General features: G+C 44.6%; 2 protein-coding genes across 3 annotated transcripts in view; both read right to left on the reverse strand.

The window, feature by feature from the left end:
* The window catches only part of CP (ceruloplasmin), a 31,695-nt gene extending 27,127 nt beyond the window's left edge, over positions 1-4,568 (reverse strand). For both annotated transcript variants that reach the window (XM_033150419.1, XM_033150418.1), the window contains exons 1-2: positions 4,388-4,568; positions 357-601 (exon numbers count right to left, since the gene is read on the reverse strand). In XM_033150419.1, coding sequence (XP_033006310.1) covers positions 357-601; positions 4,388-4,545 — 403 coding nt within the window. In that variant the 5' untranslated portion in view covers positions 4,546-4,568. The remainder of the gene's footprint in view (positions 1-356; positions 602-4,387) is intronic.
* A 5,834-nt stretch (positions 4,569-10,402) lies between these two features.
* On the reverse strand, positions 10,403-17,866 carry TM4SF18 (transmembrane 4 L six family member 18). Its single transcript, XM_033150420.1, has 5 exons — positions 17,544-17,866; positions 14,508-14,597; positions 12,890-13,032; positions 11,553-11,733; positions 10,403-10,426 (listed from the first exon to the last, which is right to left on the reverse strand). The coding sequence occupies exons 1-5, from the start codon at positions 17,718-17,720 to the stop codon at positions 10,412-10,414; spliced, it is 606 nt and encodes a 201-aa protein (XP_033006311.1). The 5' UTR covers positions 17,721-17,866; the 3' UTR covers positions 10,403-10,411.
* Positions 17,867-23,485: the final 5,619 nt, after the last annotated feature.

The raw sequence follows: 23,485 nt of genomic DNA on the forward strand, positions 1-23,485 counted from the left end.
CCGCTGACCTTCTCATCAGCAAGCCCAAGAGGCTCAGTGGTTTAGACCACAGCGCCACCCGTGTCCTATCCTACACCCATAGGGTTGTATGTCTGTGGGGGGTTGGATTGAGTCAGACATTAATATCAGCACAAAAATGTCAGAGGTTCAGCTCGCCCCCTCAGTCCTGCCAACTATACTAGATTTGTCCAGTTGATTTACACAGTCAGTTGGCTACCCTGATTGTAATTCAGGGTGTTCCTCACAGCACTGGGTGGGCGTCTACAGGCATAATGATGCAATTCTGTTGCAAAACAGGAAAGGTATGGAATCAGTTGGTATTCCTGAAGACGGTTGAAACACGAATGGAAGTTTACCTTCGTTTTCTTTTGTGTATTTGACACCATGTGGGTGGAGAGTGTAGGCCCTTGTCGCAAAATTCTTTACATGGATGATGAGTGTGTCTCCAACTTCTGCTTTAAGAATGGGACCCAGGAAGCCAAGCCAAGGAGGTTTCGCAATTATATGGCTGTATGAGTTGTCTGTGAACTGCATGTACACAGCTTTTTTGTATGTGCTTCCTATCCGGTCTGGGCCTTGTTGGAGAAAGACAGCAGCTTGCCTAAAGGATCAACACACAATCATGTCAGCGCTAAGTCCTTTAAAAAAAAAATACTTTTGCTCACAAACATTTGGTACACTGGGATAGCTCAGTCAGTAGAACACGAGACTCTTAATCTCAGGGTTGTGGAGTTTTGCCCCACATTGGGCAAAAGTTTCCTGCATTGCAGGGGGTCGTCCCCTCCACCTCTACAATTCTGTGGTTCTATGATTACTGCCTCTGCACAGCAAACGTTTTGCCTCAAATGAACTATTATTATCATTCCTTCCATTTCCAAAGTTCGGAGGCGAGTGCCATTGCTTATATAGACAAAATGGCGTCATACATGCACAAGAGGGAGATGTCATCCAGCTTGAATAAATCCCAAGATTTACAGAGGTACAAGATAATGATATCAATAAATAATGATATATGATAAATAAATAGCTAATGATATCAATAAATAATGATAATTAGAGCACCAGTCCTGGCCTGACTGCACTGGCTGCCAATTGGTTTCCGGGCCCAATTCAACGTGATGATTTTGACCTATAAAGCTTTAAATGGCTCAGGACCACAATATTTTAAGGACCGCCTCTCCTCATATGAACTGACACGGACCCTGTTATCATCATCTGAGGCCCTTCTTCACCTACTCCATGAGAAGGTGGCAACATGAGAATGGGCTTTTTTCAGCAGGGTGCAAGAACAGAGGAGACCCACTGAAACGTCATCACACATTTGGCAAACTCCCCATCCAATCTTCCGCACCTAGGACTGGTTGCCAATGTGCAATGGGTAGTTTCTCCTTATTGGGTTTTTCTCTGCAAGGAGGAGATTTCAAAAGGAGACCAGTGTTGCTGCAAAGGCTCAGGCTATGAGCCTGTTTACAGGAAGCTCTGTGAGTCACAAATTAAATCGGAGGTGCATGTTATGGCTCTCCTTGGACTGTCCAAATAATTCATATTTAATTGTAAGGTCTCCTTCTCTTCCTCCGCAAAGATAATAGCTTTCATTAAAACTCAACCTCATAGCTAAGATTCCTGAGAGCTAAAGGGTTTAAGTAGAGGTTAAAAGTGAAACGTCAAGCGTCATAGGCCAAAATCAACCCCACAGTACAACTTTGCTGTTCTCAGTGACTTTACACCAAGGAAGAAATTGGACCCTATGCCTCTGTGCTTTGTCAGAGAGCTAATAGAGTTGCCGACACACAACGGCTATGAAGGTCTGTTGTATGTCTCTTGTTGGTGCCACCCAGCCTTTTTTCTTTGCTTTGCTCTTCAGAAGTACTCCCTGTGTCTGGTTATTGCTAGTCCTTGAAAGGCACTGTGTTGATCAGTCCTTTGAATTTCATTCCTCATTCTTGCCCATTCTTTCAGCAACTGGTGCTGGTAAAATGCCTAGATTGAACAAAGGGAGGGACAAAGGCCAGGATCAGTTTTGTTGATTTTGAGTTCTCATTGTGTCATGCCATTGTCCTCAGGCGCCTCTTTTGCATTTCACCTGAGAGCCCTTGAGGAAGGATTAACAGATTTTTCTCTTTGACCATCTTCTGCTTTTGCTTCCTGTTTCTACACTTCTCCAGCAGAGATTGTCTTCTCTGCATTTCCACATCTGTCTCGAACACAGAACCCGTGGCCACAACCTCACTTCACTCTCTCTTCAGGATGACTGGTTTTTTTTTAAATAATTTGTTAATTTTAAACCACAAGAACCGCTGCACACAATGGGGCATGCATCTGAGTAGACATGAATAGGATTGCACTGTAAATATACCGTAACTCTAAATTAATTTAGAGTTATAGACTGCCTCACCACAACATTTTGGGGTGCCTCCAGAGTGTCACTATTTTGTGGGAAGGATTAAAACTCGGGGGGGGGGGGTTGTTGCGAAAGTTCTGTTTCCCCTTCAGCTATACCAGGGGTGGCCAGCTCCCAAGAGACTGTGATCTACTTACAGAGTTAAAAACTGGTCAAAGTTGTTGAGCTTTTTTGGGGAGGAGGAAGGCCCATTTTTTGGCATTCAGGACAAAGTTGTTGTTGAGCTTTTTTTAGGGAAAAGGAGAGCCTTGTTTTGGGGGGTGCAGGACAAAAGAAATAAGCTTTTTTAAGGGGAGCCAAAGTTGTTGAGCTTCTTTGGGAGAGCCAGTGATCTACCACAGACGTCCAGTGATCTACCTGTTGGACGTGCCTTATGTTGTTCTTAAAAGGATCTGTCAGCTTTAAGAAAATATTTGGAACATTTATGATTTGGAAAGTGACAGCAAAATGCATTGAAAAGTGTGAAGTGGAGGCAGGGCTGTCTTAAGCATATGCGTCGCTGGGGTGCAGAGATCTGCCCAGTGCGCCCCCCCCCAGGTTGCCCAGTCCCAGACGCACAAGAGGGCAGAACCGGCCAGCCACCTCAGCATCTCGCTGTCTTGGTCGCCCCCAAAATCGCGGTGCAGAACCGCCCACAACAGAAGAGCCCGTCGCAGCACTCCGACTGACAGGCGGGCTCTTCCCCGGACTCAACTCTCGGGCCCCAGGCTCTCGGCCTGGTGCTCCGCACCCCTAGCACCTATGGGTAAGATGGCCCTGGGTGGAGGAATTGCCCACATGAACATATATAAACATATCACAAGCAAATCAGGGTGGGTGCAGGAGGTTCATTGTTGTATAACCACCACACAAACTAATCAGAACAAGTGCTCGATAAACACAGGATATTATCTAAATTCCTCATAAACCAAGTAAATCAAGCTGAACGCTCAGGCTGGTTGGAGGAGAACATAAGAAGAACCTGCTAAATCATCTAGTCCAGCATCCTGTTCTCACTGCGGCCAGCCAGATGCCTGTGGGAAGCTTGCAAGCAGTATTTGAGCACCGGAGCACTCTCCCCTCCTGTGGTATTCAGAAGCATTACTGCCTCTGACCATGGAGGCAGAGCATAGACATCATAGCTAGTGGCCTTCGACATCCCTCTCCTCCATGAATTTGTCTATTCCTCTCTTAAAGCCACCTAGGTTATTGGCCATCGCTGCCTCCTGTAGGAACAGCATGAGCCACTTTTCCTTTCCATACAAATCAACTTTTTTCTTAAGTAGTCCTTAAGCAGCCACACCTTGCCGACAAAGGTCCGTATAGTTAAAGGTATGGTTTTCTCAGTAGTAATGTATGGAAGTGAGAGCTGGACTATAAAGAAGACTGATTGCCGAAGAATTGAAGCTTTTGAATTATGGTGCTGGAGGAGACTCATGAGAGTCCCATGGACTGCAAAAAGATCAAACTTATCCATCCTTAAAGAAATCAGCCCTGAGTGCTCACTGAAAGGGCAGATCCTGAAGCTGAGGCTCCAGTACTTTGGCCACCTCGTGAGAAGAGAAAACTCCCTGGAAAAGACCCTGATGTTGGGAAAGATGGAGAGCACAAGGAGAAGGGGACGACAGAGGATGAGATGGTTGGACAGTGTTCTCAAAGTGACTGGCATGAGTTTGGCCAAACTGCGGGAGGCAGTGGAGGATAGGGGTGCCTGGCGTGCTCTGGTCCATGGGGTCACGAAGAGTTGGACACGACTGAACGACTGAACAACAACAACAAGCAGCCAGTATACTTCGAGAGAAGCGAATCTGTATGCTAATGTGACACTGAAGAAAAGAAGCCATGTATACAATTTTTGCAGGCATAGCTTGAACAAAACAGCTGAAATTTGTTGTTGCAAGTACTGGAGTCTCATTCTCCTTTGCATCAGGCTATACTAGAACATGCATATACTAAAAGGCGAGAGCTTATTTTCAATACAGTTAGCCCAAAGCAAGTATCACTTACTCGTCTTCTGAAAACGGCTTTCCAGATATGATGTTCTTTGTCCCAGGAGCATAATTCCAATCCGTTTCTGTAATCCCAATGTAATATTCCCTATCTGCTGCCCAGGCCTGTAAGAAGCAGCAAGCCAGCAAGTGGCTTAGTACGAACAACAGCTCCATTTTCTATTGCTGCCGGTGTAATAGAAGACCGTGTTCCCTTTATAAGATCTGTGTTTCCCCTACGCACCCACCCTCACGGTTGCTGTTGCATAGTTCAATAGACTGAAAGGTTGCACAATGCTTGCTAGAATAAACACAGCCAGATTTGATGCCAGTAACTCAGGCAGCTGACGGATTAGTATTTTTAGAAAAACTTCCTTTTGATTTCTGCCAACCTCCTTCAAATGCAAATAAGACCTTCTGTAAAAGAAACTTTCCCCCATCAAAAGGGTTTAAAGGATTAAAGCTCCCCGTGAAAATTTTTGGAGTTTCCCAATGTGAAAGCAATGCCCATCTACTTTCTTGGACATGGTCCTAGTGGATTTTCCTGCATTCCACAACATAAGGTTTCAAGCAGGAAGACAGTGACGTGGATTCCATGTGGTCAGTAATATTAAAGTTGTCAAATTTCAAAAGAGGTCTCCTTTTCTTTTTCTTAATTCGCCCTAGGAAGTACTGAGCCATTTTACAAAAGGTTTGTTCTATGTACATTCATTCATGCTTGTTTGGTCTTCCTCATTGCTCATCCAGTTGATAAAATCCATATAAATTTAGCAGCCTGATAGCAGAGTGCCAAAGTCTAAATTCAATGCCTTTCAGTATAGGAAAAGTCATGCGCAATTTTAAGAATGATTAGTTTTTTGTGAATCTGTCTATTCAGTCAATTCCTCTACTCTCTCCAATTTTATCTGTTATTTTTAACATTTTATCTGTTTATTTTTAACAACATGACTGATACATTGCAGAATAGGAAAATAATTTTAGGAAGCACAGACATCTTAATTATATTTATTAAATCATATTTATTAATTATATTTATCCCCTCCAGGTTTCAAGTCAGACCAACATTTCCTGCCCGAATTTTTTTTTTCTCCAGCCAAGGCCATTTCTTTTTATCTAACTATGTGGTTACTTATTAGGTATGCAATGCAAAGCGGATCTAAGAGTCTATCATCAACCACTCGGTAGTGGCGCCCTCCCTGTAGAACGCCCTCCCTTCAGATGTCAAGGAGATAAAGAACTACATAACTTTCATTGGACATCTGAAGGCAGCCCTGCATCAGGAGGTTTTTAATGTTTGATGTTTTATATGTGCTGTAAGCCGCCCAGAGTGGCTGGGGAAACCCAACCAGATGGGCAGGGTATAAATAAAATCATCATCCTCATCCTCATCATCGTAGATGGGAAGTTTCCTGTTCCATCCTCCCACCAGCAGCCAGCTACACCCCTTAAAAGCCTCGCTAGAGGTTCAGGGTCCCTTTCTGAACAAGGCTGGGTGGCTTCGAAGAGGGTGCTAGGGGAGGGACCTTCTGGTTGCAAGGGAAAGAACAGATTGGAAAACCTTCCTTCTGTGAACTTCCTTAGGTGATCTTGCAATGCAATCCCAACACCCTGATCTTTGCCGGTGAAGGGGGTAGGATAAGGACTCCACTGCAGGGACCCTATCTGCACAGAGAGAGAGAAGAAGCAGCTTCTGGGAGTGGTAAGTCCCCATATGGGGCATTTGGGGTTGGGGCCAGCAGTTTTGACCTGCCGGTCCCTCAAGTGGCTCATCCTCGGAGCCCTCATTTGCAGCAACCTGGAACTGGCACAGCGAAAAGTAAAACAAATAGCATCCCTACCTTCTGCCCTTGTTAGCATGAGGGGCAGGGCTTCAGATCCCGCCATGTTTCCAGTGAGATGTTAGGATTGCTCTCCCCAGATCCAAACCCATGTCTCAAAACAGCAGTTTGCTGAAAATAATGTGTGCATGATCCAAATGACATTTTCAGCGGGTTCTGCTCTCTTCCATAACTGAGTTTGTGTTGATTGCCATAATCAATTGGCCCACTGCAAAGATAGCTGGAGCTTTTAGATAGTTGACATAGAGCTATAAGAAGAAGCCTCTGCTGGATCAGGCCAAAGGCTCATCTAGTCTAGCAGCTTGTTCTCATGATGGCCAATGAGATCCCTATGAAAGGCATATTTTCATTGGGGACGTACTGATCCTGTTGACTGCATAAAATGCCCTTTTCAAAAAGTGCACCTGCCTAAATTAGCTCGCAGAACATATTGAACTTCATGTGATTCTGATATATGGCTTCATCTTTTGTTTTAGAATTGACTGCAGAACAATACAGTTGGCCCAATCTGGTTTTTCTATTTAAAAAAAACCATGTTTAAAGGCACTATTAATATGTGTTTCCTGCAACGCAAGAACATGTGCTTTTTCCTTCTGTAATTTGACAAAAATATTGTGCTTAATTGCTTCATTAAGTTCATTTACATTCACTGAAATGCAATTAATAAAAGTCTTATTAAATTTTGCAAGCCATTGTACAGGAAACAAAAAGGATACACAATTAACAGTGCTGTCAAGTATCCCGTTTTCCCTGGGAATCTCCCTTATTTCAAGCAGTTTCCCGCTGCCATCCCTTATTTTTTATATCCCTTTAATTTCCCGTTTTTTCAAAGGAAGCAGCTCCTTTCCCTCCCCCTGCTGGCCAGGGACTGGGAAGACCTCGCCTCCTTGCAGCCTCAAAGCAAGCGGGAGTCATTTCCCACGCTTACAGGGGGGCGTATTTGGCCCCCTGCATCAGCCCCTATCAGATGCCACTGAGCCCCTCAGCTAGACAATAGGGTTAGCTGGGGGGCGGAGCCTGGCTGCCTTTGAAAACGGGCGGCTGATGCTTTGAAACATTACAATACGATGGAGTGGTGCGCGCTTTGTAACTTTTTATCCGGAGCTCCCTGAGCAGCCGAGGCGTTGTAGCCCACGGGCAGCGTTTCCAAAATACAGTAAGCCTACTGCGCACGTTCACACCAGTGCCGGCCACTTTTGCTTCTGGCTCCGCCCACCACTGCCATGTGACTGTCCCTGGGATAGGTGAGGCTGCTGATCCCTTATTTGCAAATCCAAAACTTGACAGCTATGACAATTAATCCCAGAATTAAGTTTACACAGTAGGATTGCTGTTATTGAGTTTTCATTACAGTAGTTTGTAAAACTTAGCCTATGACTAATGTGTGTAGGTTCATTATTAGAACTAAAATTCCCTACAGGCAGAGCATGTCAAGATTAGGGTCCTGACACCCCCAGGGGCGCTATGATTCTCCAGCAGTTTGACTTCAAACCCCTTTGACTTCAAATCCGGTGACACTCCATTGTCTCTCAAGGCAGACAGATGCCAACAATACGTATGGTCAGAAGTTCTGCTTCAACCTTAGCTAAACCACTTCCGTTATGCAAATATTAGTGTCTGGTTTTTCTTATTTAGCTTCTATTGCTTTTTGTATTTGCTTTATTTCAGTTAGATACCTGGTTCCTTTAGCAATTTCATCCAGTTTTGCTCTCAGTTGACTTTCAGTAGCAATACCATTTCTAGGGAGAGGAAAAATTATGAAATATAGGGGGTAAATACAGATAAGATACAGACTGAATAAAGCCACACGCTGCATTGCTTTATTTGATAACCTGAATCTTGAAATAACAGCGGCTTAGTTTTAAAATATGGCTGTGCACTCAGTTATCTTCTGCAAGCAACTCTTCAAAGTCCGTCGTTATAGTGAAATCATTTTTTCACTGTGGCTGTTGAGATGTCTCCTCCATGCTTACCCAAGCTAATGCCTGAACAAAAACTGATGTTTTCCCCCTTCCTGTCCCTACACAACCCCCTGCCCCTGAAGCATGATACAAAGGAGCCATTCACTAAATAGAGGCCGTGAAATTTTGAAAGTCTTTTTGTTTCTTTTGTTTTTGCTTCTTGGACACAAATTGGAAATGTGACCTTGCTTCTCCCCGCCTCCCCAAGCAATTGCTAATGTACAGTTTCAGAGCTAGGAATCCTAACGATAAAGTGACTGGTCAATTAAGCAGGTGCTCCACTTCACTCTGCCACTTAAAACTTATGATAGGCGTCGCCTTCATAGGGCAACAAGTTGAGGGAATGACAAGAGATCAGTCAGCAGAGAAAATATCTAGGATTCTAGGTCAATTTAGAGGGCTGTGTGAGTGTAACTTGAGAAAAGAGCATTGAGCCTGCAGTGAAATGGTATGTGGAATGTGAGCAAATGCCCCTGCTTACTATGCAGCATTTGTGAGGGGGTGGGAGGCTTATTCTCTCTCTCCCACCCCAACCCGTCCCACTGCAGCAGCCTCCCTCTGCTCTGCTTTTTGCCTTGGCACCTGCAGCAATTTTTCTTTAAAAAGAGCCACTCCTTAGAATTGTACGGAACCACAAGGCTCATCTCGTCCAACCCCTGCAATGCAGGAATCTTTTGCCCAATGGGGGGGCTCAAACCCACGACACTGAGTTTAAGTGCCTTGCGCTCTACTGACGGAGCTATCCACCAATTCACCAGCAAAATAGCAAACCAGTTTGACTACCCAGGAAAAATCGAGCCCTATTCCACTCACCACCAATGGGATGGCTGAGCGAGATGCAGTCAATTTGATGCAGCCCCAAAGTGAACATAACCTCAACAGGACACGATTTCTCAGAAAGTTTCCTATACAGTGCATCATTGGGACCCTTTTGCAGCTCTCTCTCTCTCAATCACCTTGCCGACAAAGGTCCGTATAGTTAAAGCTATGGTTTTCCCAGTAATGATGTATGGAAATGAGAACTGGACCATAAAGAAGGCTGTTCGCTGAAGAATTGAAGCTTTTGAATTATGGTCCTGGAGGAGACTCTTGAGAGTCCCATGGACTGCAAGAAGATCAAACCCATTCATTCTGAAGGAAATCAGCCCTGAGTGCTCACTGGAAGGACAGATCCTGAAGCTGAGGCTCCAATACTTTGACCACCTCGTGAGAAGAGAAGACTCCCTGGAAAAGACCCTGATGTTGGGAAAGATTGAGGGCACAAGAAGGGGATGACAGAGGATGAGATGGTTGGACAGTGTTCTCGAAGCTACCAACATGAGTCTGACCAAACTGTGGGAGGCAGTGGAAGACAGGAGTGCCTGGCGTGCTCTGGTCCATGGGGTCACAAAGATTCGGACACGACTAAACGACTAAACAACAACTCTCAATCTGTCTCTCTCTGCTGACTTGGATCCATATATAATTCACATATAAAGCCAATCTGATGGATTCGCCATGTAAATATTATGTTGTGCGTCCTCTTCAGTTATTTCAGCAAGTGTCCCTCAAGTTATCGGTAAGCTGATATTTCACTCCAAGAGCACAGCACACTTGCACTTCCTGTTGCCTGACCGAAAGTCCACTTGTATATGCAAATACAAAGGGGGATTTGAAAGGTAAACAGATCAGAAAAGGAGGAGGAAGGGATGAAAACAGGGAGCAAGAACATGTGGATATGCCAAACATTGCGCACCTACAAAGAAGGGTGTGCAGAATCATAAATCACATGCTGGGGAAATAGGGAGTTGAACCCCATGTAACATATAAATATTTAGTTTGCTTCATACAGGTTTCTTCAAGGGCAAGTGTCTAAATGAATCCGGTTGTAGAATGTGACACTATACAATCCATAGATTTCTGAATGTGTTCACTACAGGTTTGCATCATATTTTTTTAAGTAATGAGTTTATCACGGCAGAAAAGGGGGGAAATGTATTTTGAGTAAATGGCATTGTTGCTGTCTGGATGGGGTTTTTTTTCTTGTTTCGGGTTCTTTTCTTTTGTTTGTGTTATTAACTGATAATTTCATGTGTCAATATTTTGAAAATGAATAAAAATAAGAATTAAGGCATGGAAATGTGTGTATAAAAAAAGAAATGCAGCAAAACAGAAGGAGCACTCCAAGCCGTTATCAAGCAGGTCAAAAGGTGTGATCAAAGACATGGTGACATGATGACATCTGTGCTTCTTTTTTCATGAATGTTAGATCAGTGTAGGCTGTGGGAAAGAACAGAAAGAGGTCAAATTTTAACTTACAGGTTAAACCAGAACTTGGAAGTTTTCACTTATATCCTATGCAGCTTCGCAGTCAAGCACTATTTATTCATTTACCATACTTGCTATATTCATATACCCAAATCATAGAATCATAGAGTTGGAAGAGACCACAAGGGCCATCCAGTCCAACCCCCTGCCAAGCAGGAAACACCATCAAAGCATTCCTGACAGATGGCTGTCAAGCCTCCGCTTAAAGACCTCCAAAGAGGGAGACTCCACCACACTCCTTAGCAGCACATTCCACTGTCGAACAGCTCTTACTGTCAGGAAGTTCTTCCTAATGTTTAGGTGGAATCTTCTTGTAGTTTGAATCCATTGCCCCGTGTCCACTTCTCTGGAGCAGCAGAAAACAACCTTTCTCCCTCCTCTATATGACATCCTTTTATATACCGTATATACCGGCGTATAAGACGACTGGGCGTATAAGACGACCCCCAACTTTTCCAGTTAAAATATAGTTTGAGATATACTCGACCACAGATTTTCCACCCGGCATATAAGACGACCCCCAACTTTTGAGATGATTTACCTGGATTAAAAAGTAGTCTTATATGCCAGAATATACTGTATTTGAACATGGCTATCATATCACCCCTTAACCTTTTCTTCTTCAGGCTAAACATACCCAGCTCCCTAAGCCGTTCCTCATCAGGCATCGTTTCCAGGCCTTTGACCATTTTGGTTGCCCTCCTCTGGACACGTTCCAGCTTGTCAGTATCCTTCTTGAATTGTGGTGCCCAGAACTGGACACAGTATTCCAGGTGAGGTCTGACCAGAGTAGAATGCTCCAGGGCAGAAACGCATAGTGGAACCAGTGCTTCCCCCCCCCCCCAGGGGATACTCAAGAGTACCTAGTACTGGCACCTCTTTTTTGGCAAAATGTGTGGCACTTAATTTAACAACTTCATGGTGAGTACCAGCACCTATTTTTCTAGAAAAAGAAGCACTGAGTGGAACTCAAATCCTTCATAGAAGAGCATTTAGCTTTAGCCATAGAGCTATGACTATAAGAACGGGTTTGTTTCTTTGCTGTTTTTTCAAGCATCTTCTGGAATGATTCTCTTACCTGGACAAAGACAGAATAGGTCCCACAAAGTATCCTCTTTAGCTCCGCAATCACTTTCAGAAAGCAGATCAACATTTGGAGGCCGCTAAGAGCTATCAGAATAGAAAACAAAATGATGTTCCACTCCACTACATGGGCAGGTTCGGAGCATTCAGACCAGGAGGCGTGATCCGTGAGGTAGCTATCAGAGAAGCAGCAGCATAAAGAAGTTAGAAGCTATTATTGTAGATTCGCCTCAAGGCCTGTCGAGTTTGGCAGGCAGGGGAAGTTTCAGTCCCAATTCAGAGCTATGGCCACATGAGTCCCCATCTTCTCACCCATCTTTGAGGCTATTTCAAAGAAAGAAACTGAGCCAGACTTCCTTTTCTAAATCTAAGCATGCTTCTAGCCCCGTGAACCAGCCATGGTGACAATACTGCTTCCTTCTGCCTCAGTTCTTCTCCCAAATATGGCTCCTGTGAAACATGTTGCCTTTGTCCCCTGCATTTCTGGAGCTGCTTTCTAGAGAAGTGAAGAATGTTACTCCCCACTAGAGCTTCTACATAAACAGTGGATGGTCAGGGCCAGCCTTACCATTCGGCAGAATGTGGGAAATTGCCCGAGGAGGCAGTTGCTGGGAAGCAGCAGTGACTGCCCTCTAGTCAATCTGCTCTGTTGGAGATCAGAGCTATGCGTGCTACAGGCTTGGCCTACACTCCTCAAAGTAGCCTGCTGGTCTCAGGTGCACTGGAAGTCATTATCCCATTGCTGGTGTTGAAGTAGGATTCAACCATCAGCTTTTGTCCATGGAATGGGAAGGGAGGTACCATCTTCTCCTTTGCCTCAGGCAGCCAGATGTCTTACGCTGGCTCTGTGGGTGGGCTACCAAGGTCAGAGGTGTCCCTACTGTAATGTTGCCTCAAAGCACAGTTTCTCCCCATATGACCAGATAGCAGCCATTCACTTCTATGGAAAGACATAAAGGCATGCACTAAGGACACCATTAGTGCACAGGCTATACCCCCCCCCATGCATTGAATGAGAAGTAGATTTTGCCTTTTCAGATTGTCTTCACCTCGTTCCATCAAACGCCATGGGACATACTGAAAGCTAACTTGGATCCTAACTGCAGTCCCCTACACCTCGTGCAAAGGCACCAGCATTTTACTGCGAATTTCTAGTAAGATACACATTTTCTGCAAGCAATTTACCCTAGTATAAGGCATTTTCTTATGTTACTTTTACTGATATATGCACATTTGATTCTATATTTCAAAAGATGGGTGTGTTTTGATCTGGTGTTTTGGGGGCTGGTTCAAAGCTGGCCCTAGAGACAGCAATCTTTATTTCTTTCTTACCGGCCTGCAGTGTTTTTGAAGGCATACTCCCAGCCAGCCGAAGTTCTGCAGTATGGGCCCTGCACTAAACCCAAAGTAGATATGATCAGGCTGTATCCAGAGAACGCGATGCCTAGCAGGGCAAGCACAACTGAAATGAAACGCTGCATTAAAGAGAGCACAGTGTTATCTTTATGACAGTGAAGGAATTCCATCGCTTCAGTTTCTTGATAAAAGTGTGTTGTGTTTTTTCTACCCGGTACTTAGATTAACTCAGCATAGAAAGTGTTCCATAACTTAAAGAGCCAGGGGGAGGGGGGTGGGAAGAAAAATAGCAATAATCTTTAGCGCAGATTAGAATGAATGTTGTTGGCAGGCAATGTCTCAAAATAGCGTAAGAATACACTTCTACCTTTTTGGAAGTGGTGGAGGAATGCTATCACTACAATAGAAGCAAGCTGCAAGAAAAGGGGCATTGTTTGAACAAAGTTTGCTGGGGGGGAGTTACGCTGATGGCCTCTCAGTTGGATTTGCTGTCAGCATTCTCAATATAGGTGTTGATTTTAGGGAGGGGGGAAAGCATGAGTGTAATAATAATAATAATAATAATAATAATAATAATAATAATAATTTATTATTTATACCACGTCCATCTGGCTGGGTCTCCCCGGCCACTCTGGGCAGCTTCCAACAAATATTAAAATACATTAAAATATCACAGATTAAAAGCTTCCCTAAACAGGGCTGCCTTCAGGTATTTTCTAAATGACAGGTAGTTATTTATCTCTCTGACCCCTGATGGGAGGGCGTTCCACAGGGTGGGCGCCACTACCGAGAAGGCCCTCTGCTTGGTTCCCTGTAGCTTTGCTTCTCGCAGTGAGGGAACCGCCAGAAGGCCCTCAGTGCTGGATCTCAGTGTCCGGGCTGAACGGTGGGGGTGGAGACGCTCCTTCAGGTATACAGGACCGTGTGGGTGTAGCGTGGGGTGGGGGAGGGCTGCCTGGGCAATTGCCCCAGCCCCATTTTTCGGAGGTGGGTGCACAGCACACGCTGCCCGCCCTGAGCCAGCCCTGTAGGCTACTGCTTTGCAAGACTGGGATCTAATCCCAGTCTCACAAAGCAGCTTGGGGGGGGGCAGCATGAGAAGGTCGACATGCGCCTTCGATCCCAGCCTCACCCTCAAGGGGCTGGGATCGAAGGGCTTGTGGCTGCTGCATCCATCTCACTCCCCCCCCCCCCAGCCTCGCAGATCAGAACAAATGCTCAATAAATAGCCAATGCCATCTACTCTCCCAGCAAAGCTTTGTGCAAACAAGTCAGGATGAATGCTCAATAAAACAGGTTGTCTGGAAGCAACGTGTGATTCACCCCCACAGCGATGAGCGTTTGAGGTAGGAAGAAATTGGCAGGAATCCCAGAGTGTCTCGTACAAAAACAAAAACGGAAAAGGTTTCCGTCAATTTGAGAGCACTGGGAGCACTTCTTCCTGTTGTTGTTTTTCACCCCAGGAGGAGCTGTGGAGATCAGAGGTAGTCTCTTTCTTTTCCTCTCCGGTACAGAGTAAGGAAGGAGATGGGAGCAGAAGGGGGTCAAAGGAAGTTTTTGGCACAAATGCCATGTGTGGAAGCAAGATACGCACCCTGTAGGTCCTGGTGCAGCTTTCACTTGGGCAGCATTTTTGGAAGGTGTCTCGGTCCAGGAATATTAAAAGTGCTGCCAGCATAAGCATCTGCAAAGGCAGGAGTAGAAGTCACAGGGGATACGGTATCCAATAATATCACATTTTTATAGACTCCATAACAGGCATAGGCAAACTCGGCCCTCCAGATGTTTTGGGACTACAACTCCCATCATCCCTAGCTAACAGGACCAGTGGTCAGGGATGATGGGAATTGTAGTGCCATAGCATCTGGAGGGCTGAGTTTGCCTATGCCTGCTCTATAAGCTAGAATTGTAGCATGTGTCTCTGGAAAGCTCTGCAATTTGTGTTTTTATATTGACTAGAGCAGGGGTCAGCAACCTTTTTCAGCCTTGGGCTGGTCCACCGTCCCTCAGACCATGTGGTGGGCCAGACTTTATTTTGGGGGGGGGGATGAACGAATTCCTATGCCCCACAAATAACCCAGAGATGCATTTTAAATAAAATGACACATTCTACCCACGTAAAAACATGCTGATTCCCAGACCGTCTCCAGGCCCCGGGCCTTAGGTTGCCTACCCCTGGCACTAGAGGTTGTCACCCCTGCTCACTCCACTCGCAAACACCCCCTATCTCTCTGCTACACCACTTCCCCCATGCCTGACCAAATCTCCACTCCTCTCCACCCACCGAACCTCAGCTTCCTTCCCTCACAGTTCGTTTAATTTTAGGGAAATGATTTGTGAAACCACTTCCCACCTTCCTTTAAACACTGCTCCAGCAACATTTAATGGAAGGTGAGGACACTTCGGAGCAAGATTTCTCTGAAGCATCCCCACTTTCCATTAGACAGCACTGGAGCAGTGTTTAAAGGAGGGTGGGAAGCTCTTCAGAGAGATACCAGTATTTAGCAGATGGCTGAAATGCCCCTCCTTTCCGTTAAACATTGCTCCTTCCTCAACAGCTTACCTGGACTTCCTGCCCCCTGTGCTGCTTCCTTGCTTGCCATTTACTTGCCACGCTGCAGTTGGTATGGCCACCTATTGGTAGGCATATGAACTACAGTGTGATGCTCACAAAAATATGGTATAGAGAGATATTATGAGCCACCAGCAGTAAGTTATGCCCAAAATGGCTGTGTAAAAATTATAAATAAATGTTGATCAGATATTGCTGAACATCTAATCTTCACAAAGTTAAAGTGAGTGCCTTTCCCAAATAAATGAGTAACCATAACCAGTTCCATTGCAGCTGAAAAAAATGGAGATAAAAATCTCTCTCCTTTTGGAAAATAAACCCTGGCTTCCAGTTGTGTCTAGCAGGTCCAATCTGTAATGTATGCTCTATTAAAAGGAAAAAGTAGCTTTTGCTACAATATTCGTCTAGGAACCCAGGAAGCTGCTTTATAAAGAGCCAGGCTATTGGTCTATCTAGCTCAGACTTGCACATTGCTTAGCAGCAGCTCTGAAAGCTTTCAGACAGGGTTCTCTCCCAGCTCTATCAGGCAGACGGGGCGGAGCAAGGGGGCAGGGGGGCTGGCCGCACCGGGTACCGCCCGGGGGGGGGGTGACACTCAGGGTGGCGCCCCGCCCCCACGATTGGCTGCAGCGTGCAAATAGCAGCACAGCGTCTGTGCTGCTGTTCGCGCGCTGCAGCCTTAAAACTTGCCGTGCCGCCGCATGGAAGGGGTGCCGCCCGCTCGCGCCCGCCATCTTGGGTGGACTGCGCATGTCCGCACATGCACAGTCCACCTGGGATGCTGCACCTGCGTTGTGATGTCAGGGCGCATGCACGTGCTAGGGAGCAGTGCCCCGCCCACAGGGGGGTGCCCCCGCGTTTGCCTCCCCTGGCGGCAAAGCGGCACCCTACACCCCTGCAGCCAGAGGATTGGAACTGGGATTTTCTGCATACATAGCAAATGCACTTCCATTAAGCTATGACCCTTCCTCTATATTGAGGGGAATACAAAGGATAGTCACCCTGAAGTCCCATTGAAATCCATTTGACTTAGGTTAACAACCTAACTCCTGATCTTATTTACTTGGAAGGCAGTCCTGCTAATTTCAAAGGGACGTGTTTTCCAAATAAGTACAGCTGCCTTATGTAACTCTACACTGAGCTGCTCTGATTTTGTATTCAGAATAGTAAAGCATGGTATAAACACTTTGAAATACATAAATGAATAAAGAAAGAAAGCACTTTGTTTGTTATTCAGTCCAACAAACAGTGGCTACCATAGTCATACCATCTGCCAATTCTCATTAGTTCAAACCCATGTCATACATATTGAGATCACAGCCTAGATTACTCTAGAGTAGGATGGAAGGCTCTGTCAATTTTGGTTTTCTCAGTTTTCCAATTTTTTTTTCCAGTTTAAAGTTCAATTCTCCACATTTCTGCCACCATTTGCAGGGTGGTGGCGGGTTTCTTGTTTTTAAATCCTTATAAAAATTATCAGCATTTTAATGTGACGTATTCCTAATAAATAAATGTTTGCCCTGAACATATGAGAACATATGGGATACAGCAATTTTTGAGCATCTCAGCAGACACAGGGGGGCAAATAAAGGCACAATGAATAGAGACAAGAAACGTGGACCCCTTTCTTTAACTATGTTCATGGCCCAAATCAAGATTTGGTTATACCAACTGCTTAGCATTCTCAGTGGAGGGGTTACATTAAATAATATGCTTGAACACTGAATGTGTAAGTTTATGTTTAAAGTCAATGGCTACAACAAACAACATTAGATGTACTGCTGGAGAAGTGGCTCTTGTATTTGAATTTGTTTAAAGACCAATAAAAATTGGTATGTAACTTTGAAATAATATACACTTTTTTTGTAAGCAATTTCCCCAGACATTATGTATTTTGTACATTATGTTCACTGACATCTGCACACTTTCCCCTAATATATGTATTTTTGTAAATATATATATATATAAGATCACACAGCAGATTAGCACCTCATTGCAGGAATCCCTAGAGAAGAGACCCATAAAGAAAAAAGAAAAGAAAGCATAAGCCACACTTACCATAACACCAGAGAAACAGATTCCTTCAAAATACCACACATAGTTGGTGAGATTGTTGCTGGAAGCATACAGAGCTTTCCCATCAGGGAAATAGAGCAGTATATTTATAACAATGCTCCAAAGTGCTAGGGGGATTAACAGGCAACTGAGGCAGCCGCCACACTTTTGTAACCCCATCTCAAAAGGGCAGAGAAGGTGGTGGCCAATCCTTCCTGCCAAGTTGTCAAACGTCTCAGCTTTCTTGTTTCAACGGAGTCATTTCGCATTGACAAGAACCTGGTTGCTGGGATATGATTCTGCTCAAACAAATTCAGTGCCCAGCAAATAAAAGCTTTGCTGTTCGTAAGAACAATAGGCAAATGCCACTGGCTGGAGCTCTTGTCATATCCTTGAAAGGAGGGGAGGGTGTTCCTCTGAGGAAATTTGCCTCTAAAGGGAATTGCAACTCAAACCTCAGTCGCTCATCGGAAGACGGGACTCAGTAAAGAAAAGGCGCTTTATATGAATTATAACACTGTGACACCAGATGGTGCTGTGGAGTCCTGTCTTTCGCCAACGGGATTTCCCTTTATGAAGTTTACAATGCATTTAATTGAATCGCTTTTTTTGATGTGTCTAGATCCAGCCAGGGTCGTAGGAAGGGGGGGGTGAGGAGTGGTGCACCCCGGGTGTCATCCTTGAGGGGGTGTGACAAAATCACCCCTGAGCAGATCGCCATGCCGCCTCCCCTGGGTGCCAATTGCTGCGCCAATCACCCCCCTTGATGCCAATCACCCCCCTTGAAACCAATCACCATGCCAATCATCCCTGCCCTCTGGACAGCTCGCCCCACCCCCCGGGTGCACGGCATGTGCGCCGCTCCAGGTGCCCCAGCAGCTAGTTCCGCCGCTGGATCCAGCCAGGGTTTCTCCAAAAAGAAAAGAAAAACAGGACAGGGTTATGTAGGTGGGACCAACTGACTGCCTGCTTTTCATTTTCCATAGCAGCATGCAATTGGATTGGCATTTAAGTGAGCTTGGGGCCTCAAGCTCACCAAGAAAACATGCCCTCTTGCCAGATGCGCCAACGCTGTATGAGGTACAGTTGATTAGGACGCCAAACCAATTCTCGTCTTTATCTTGGTGCTGTTTTATGAGGATGAGGCTCCAAGTTTCCAGAGAGCTGGGTGAGCACCCTGAATAAGGAGTTGATGTTTACATGCCTCTGCATCCCAAAAGATGTCTTAGCCCATCCCCAAAGAATAGCCCACCTTCCAACTCGCAGTGGTTGTCCCATTTCAGATGCAGTAGCATTTGTCTCCATTTCAAAGAGGTGGGGTTTTTTGTACTTTAATATGTGATACCCATAGGAACAAATAAGCGTAACTGTTAAAAGCAGTTACAGGTAGGTAGCTGTGTTGGTCTGCCATAGTCGAAACAAAATAAAAAAATATACAAATTCCTTCCAGTAGCACCTTAAAAACCAACTAAGTTTGTTCTTGGTATGAGCTTTCATGTGCATGTACACTTCTTCAGATACACTGACAAAGAAGTCACCAGACCCTTATATATAGTGAGACGGTGGGGAGGGGTATTACTCAGAAGGGTGGTGGGAATGGGTGATTGGCTGATAGGTGAGGTAAACCTGTTGACAACTGTTAACGACTGCAATTGGCCTTGCAGGAAAATGCAAGGGGTGAGATGGCTAAAAACAGCTTTGTCATGTATAATGAGCTAAGAATCCAATGTCTCTATTCAGACCAGGTCTCTCCATGGTTTTAAGTTTGGTGATAAGTTGCAATTCAGCAACTTCTCTTTCTAGTCTATTTCTGAAATTTCTTTGTAATATGACAACTACTTTGAGATCTTGTATAGAATGTCCTGGGAGACTGAAGTGTTCTCCTACTGGTTTCTCTGGTGATTCCTGATGTCAGATTTGTGTCCATTTATCCTTTGGCGTAGGGTTTGGCTTGTTTGTCCAATACAGAGAGCTGAAGGGCACTGTTGGCATTTGATGGCATACACAATGTTAGAAGATGAGCAATTAAATAGTCCTGAGATGGTATGTTTGATGTTGTTGGGGCCAGTAATGGTGTTGTCTGGGTGTGTGTGGCAGCAAAGCTGGCATCTGAATTTTTATTTTTTTTATTTTTTTTAAAGCAGGTGATGGGTAATACTGTATTGGTCTGAATATAGGCTGCACTTCCCCTAAAAAAATCTTGCTTGTATAAAACCTGAGTGAGGTTTATAATCATGTACTTCTATGTAGAGAAGCCATGATTTAAGATGAGATATTGGGACCCACATAGGACTTTAGGATACTTCAGAAGTTTTATTTATTTTATTTTATTGTAAAAGGATCACCTGTCCTTCTTGACAGGTATGACTCACTGCTTGGTGAGTTATTTCATTGCTGGAAAGGACTAGAGGTTGAATGTACCTTTTAAATTGTTTTTCTATTAAAAAAAAAAAACACTGGATGGTGCCAGAGCTTTATGGTACATGTTTCCTTTTCAAAAAGATCTCGTTTTAGGGGTGCAGCCTATATTTGGAGGTGGCTTATATTTGAACCAGTTTGGTACCTCTTCCTGAGACCCTGTCATTCAAAGCCGAATAGACTAGGTTAAGGTGAACAAATAGTCTGACCAAAGGCTGGGTCTTCCATGCACCAGGGTGAGGCAACCTGTTTCAGGTGGCATCATGAGGAAAGGATAGCTTCAGACAAGAATTCGTGTGTGAAAAGTACAACAAGACTTTTTACTGGCTCCAGCAGGGATGGCATTTGGGCTCGACTTTAGGCAACAAAAATTATCCTATACCTGGTAGAAGGCATCTTTCTATGTTCTTCCTAACCTATTTTCACAAAAACATAGAACAATTTCAATTCCAGTATCGAAATATAGGATGAACTTTTTTTCTTAAAAACAACAACAACAACAGAATTCAGTGTACTGCAGTTGTAAATGCAGGTGTGTGGGCAGGGCCGTCTCGTCCATAGGGGCTGGTGGCGCGCCGCGCCAGGGCACCGGGCCCCCCAGGGGCGCCCCCGTGAGCCCGCCAGCATACTGGGCACCCCCCCAACCTGCCCCCGCCACCACGGGCGGACGGGCGGACGGGCTGAAAGCCAGCCGCCCTCGCCTCCCGGAGCCCCAGCTGGAGCGCTGGAAGGGCATGCAAAGCTCCACGCCACTCCAGCGCCACGCCCCTCATGCCCCGCTCGCCCACCCCCCTCCCGAGGGGCAGCCAGTGTGGGAGGGAGGCGGGCGGAGAGGCGGCATGCCAGGGTCGCAGAGGGATCACCGCACCACGGCGGCCGATCTCTCTAAGACGGCCCTGTGTGTGGGAATAAGTTGAGGAAGGGCTATCGTTTAACTGAGTAAGTTCCTTTTCTCAGTGGGGATGCAGTTTTATCTGTTGAAACTTGACTACTCATTTCAGGCTGCATGCGGGTGCTAGTAACATTATGTTTATCAAACAGGATTATATACAACTCTCTGGCAGGGCTCTAAATGTAGGCATGCAGCAGGGTTTCTCCCACCCCAGAAAAAAGTTGTAAGAAGGGAGTTTGGGTTGTACTTGGTATGCAATGTCTGAAGACCACACCATTTGTGTGCTGTTTTTCCACAGCTCAAAGTGGCTTTCAACAGGCAAATAATAATAATCATAGATTGTGCATGCCATACACCCAGTCTTCTGCTTTTGTTGGATTGCTATTTAACAGACATCTAACAAAAAGCAAAGCCTGTTTCTCAACTGTCCCTTAGTGTTGCAATAGTTACAGCTACATTCCCATAAATGACAAGTTTCCTGGTTGTCTTTGCTTGCCAAGAGAGTTGAATAACCTACCTGCTGACTGAAACCAAATTTGATCAAAAGCAATTCATTTGCCAGACGTAAGGTTTTTTGTTCTGAAAGGATTTAGAACTCATCAGTAGGAGTTATGTCATTGCCATCATTTCATGTTAGTCTCTGTTCGCATAAGGAAGCCAAAAAGATCTTTGTCATGACTATAAAGATCACTTCCAATTTTGCACTAACTGAAAATCAAGTGCGCAAGAGGATATCTTCTTACAGTGAGGAGAGATGAAAGACAAGGGACACATGTACACTGCAAACATAAGTTGGTTTTATACCACTTAAATGCAAAGGTTTCTTCGAAGAATGCTGGGAGTTGTAGTTTGTTATTTATTTCAACAGTGGAATGGTCTGCCTCAGTAGGTGGTGGGCTCTCCTTCCTTGGAGGTGTTTAAGCAGAGGTTGGGTGGCCATCTGTCATGGAAGCTTTAGCTGAGATTCCTGCATTGCAGGGGGTTGGACTAGATGACCCTCTGGGTCCCTTCCAACTCTGCAGTTCTTTTTAAATTTCACTTGCTATAGAGATGCAATAGCTTCTAATTTAAGCGCACGAGCTGCCTTTCTCTTTCGCAATTTCCTTGCAGCTCTTCATGTTGTCTTATTTCCAGTGCCAAATCGTTCATGACCTTCTCAGATCTGTATATTTAACTGTGAATTTGGTTTGGCAGTGAAATGAATTTCTATGAAAGACGTGAAAAGAAAGAGAAAACAGACGTGGGGGTTGTGGGGTTTTTTTTTTAATTGTTACTGTTTTGGATCACCATCATCTTGATTTTCAGCCCAATCCTTTTTTTAAGTCAAATCTCACTTCCTTCATTCTTTCCCACCTTGACAACATCTTACTTCCTTCTTCTATAGGAAGATAAAATGTTTAAGGAAGCAGCCTCTCTACTCCTCAGGTATGCACTTCCCAAATATATCTATATATGCAGAAAGGATAAATAATACAACTCCAGCCCTAATCAGGCATTCTATGGAATGTGTGAAGACAAAGACTGTGGAAGGAAGGTGGAGAATACATGCCAGCCGTGACCTCAACTCCACTTCTGACTTCAACACACTGAGTGCAAAGGCCTGAAGTTTATTCTAAGTGCATTTGGCTAAACATACTTGGAATCTTCCCCACGCTTGAGAATGCGGGCAAGGGAGGGGTCTCAATCTCAGAAAGACTTCTATGTGGGTTCAGCTCAGAATCCCACTTCAGATCTTTGCATCTGAACTTTGCTTCCATGGTGCTGGGAGGTGCAGCTAATGTAGTCAACTCTGCTCCTTCCCTTCCCAGGTTCATTTTGAACACCAGAAAGAGGGGATATGTGATGCACCCCTAACATGGGCATAGGCAAGGGGGGGCAGTTGCCTCCCTCCTAAATGAAGTAAATAAATAAAAATACTTTACTAAAAGTAGAAACCGTAGAAAGATTTTTGACAGATTTTTCTGAGCACTTGGGGTCAAAAAGAAAAGGAAGTAATTTAAAACAACATTTCATTCCGAATCTGCTACACAGAGCCAGACAGAGGATGATGACGACAGGTGTCTCGCCCCTCCCTAACAAAAATCCTGGCTACACCCATGATCCCTAATAAAATGAGTCCAAACTTTTTTTACTCAGCTACAGCTCCTACTGCTATCATTTGAAGCAATAAACATCTTGTTGGGGGAAAATCAATTTATACATTAAAAATAGAACATTGAAAAGCACCCGACTAACGATGGGAAACAGTATAATATATGCTAACAACGCAATCCTATACATGTCTACTCAGATGTAAGTTTCGCTGAGTTCAGTAGGGCTTACTCCCAGTTACATGGGTTCAAGGTTGTAGCCTAAACGATCCATCAGCGAGATGGGCGGGGTACTTATAATAAATTATTATTATTATTATTATTATTATTATTATTATTATTATTATTATTACAATATAGTTACATTTCTGTAACATAAGAGAGCTCAAAGGGGATCTTGCACAATGTACTTTTTAATTGCTGAATTACATGCTAGAAGCATAGCTGTCAACTTTTACCTTTTTTTAAAGGGAAATTCCCTTATTCCGAATAGGATTCCTCGCAAGAAAAGGGGAAAGTTGACAGCTATGGCTAGAAGTTTTAAA

The sequence above is a fragment of the Lacerta agilis genome, chromosome 5, assembly GCF_009819535.1.
Source record: "Lacerta agilis isolate rLacAgi1 chromosome 5, rLacAgi1.pri, whole genome shotgun sequence".
Lineage (NCBI taxonomy): Eukaryota > Metazoa > Chordata > Lepidosauria > Squamata > Lacertidae > Lacerta > Lacerta agilis.

Excerpts from the sequence above, each read along its gene's own strand:
- TM4SF18 (XM_033150420.1), bottom strand. The coding sequence starts at position 17,720 with ATGGGGTTACAAAAGTGTGGCGGCTGCCTCAGTTGCCTGTTAATCCCC. Across the intron at positions 14,598-17,543 it reads TCTGTTTCTCTGGTGTTATG|ATGCTTATGCTGGCAGCACT; the intron begins GTAAGTGTGGCT and ends CTGCCTTTGCAG. Across the intron at positions 13,033-14,507 it reads GCTGCACCAGGACCTACAGG|CGTTTCATTTCAGTTGTGCT; the intron begins GTGCGTATCTTG and ends TCTTTAATGCAG.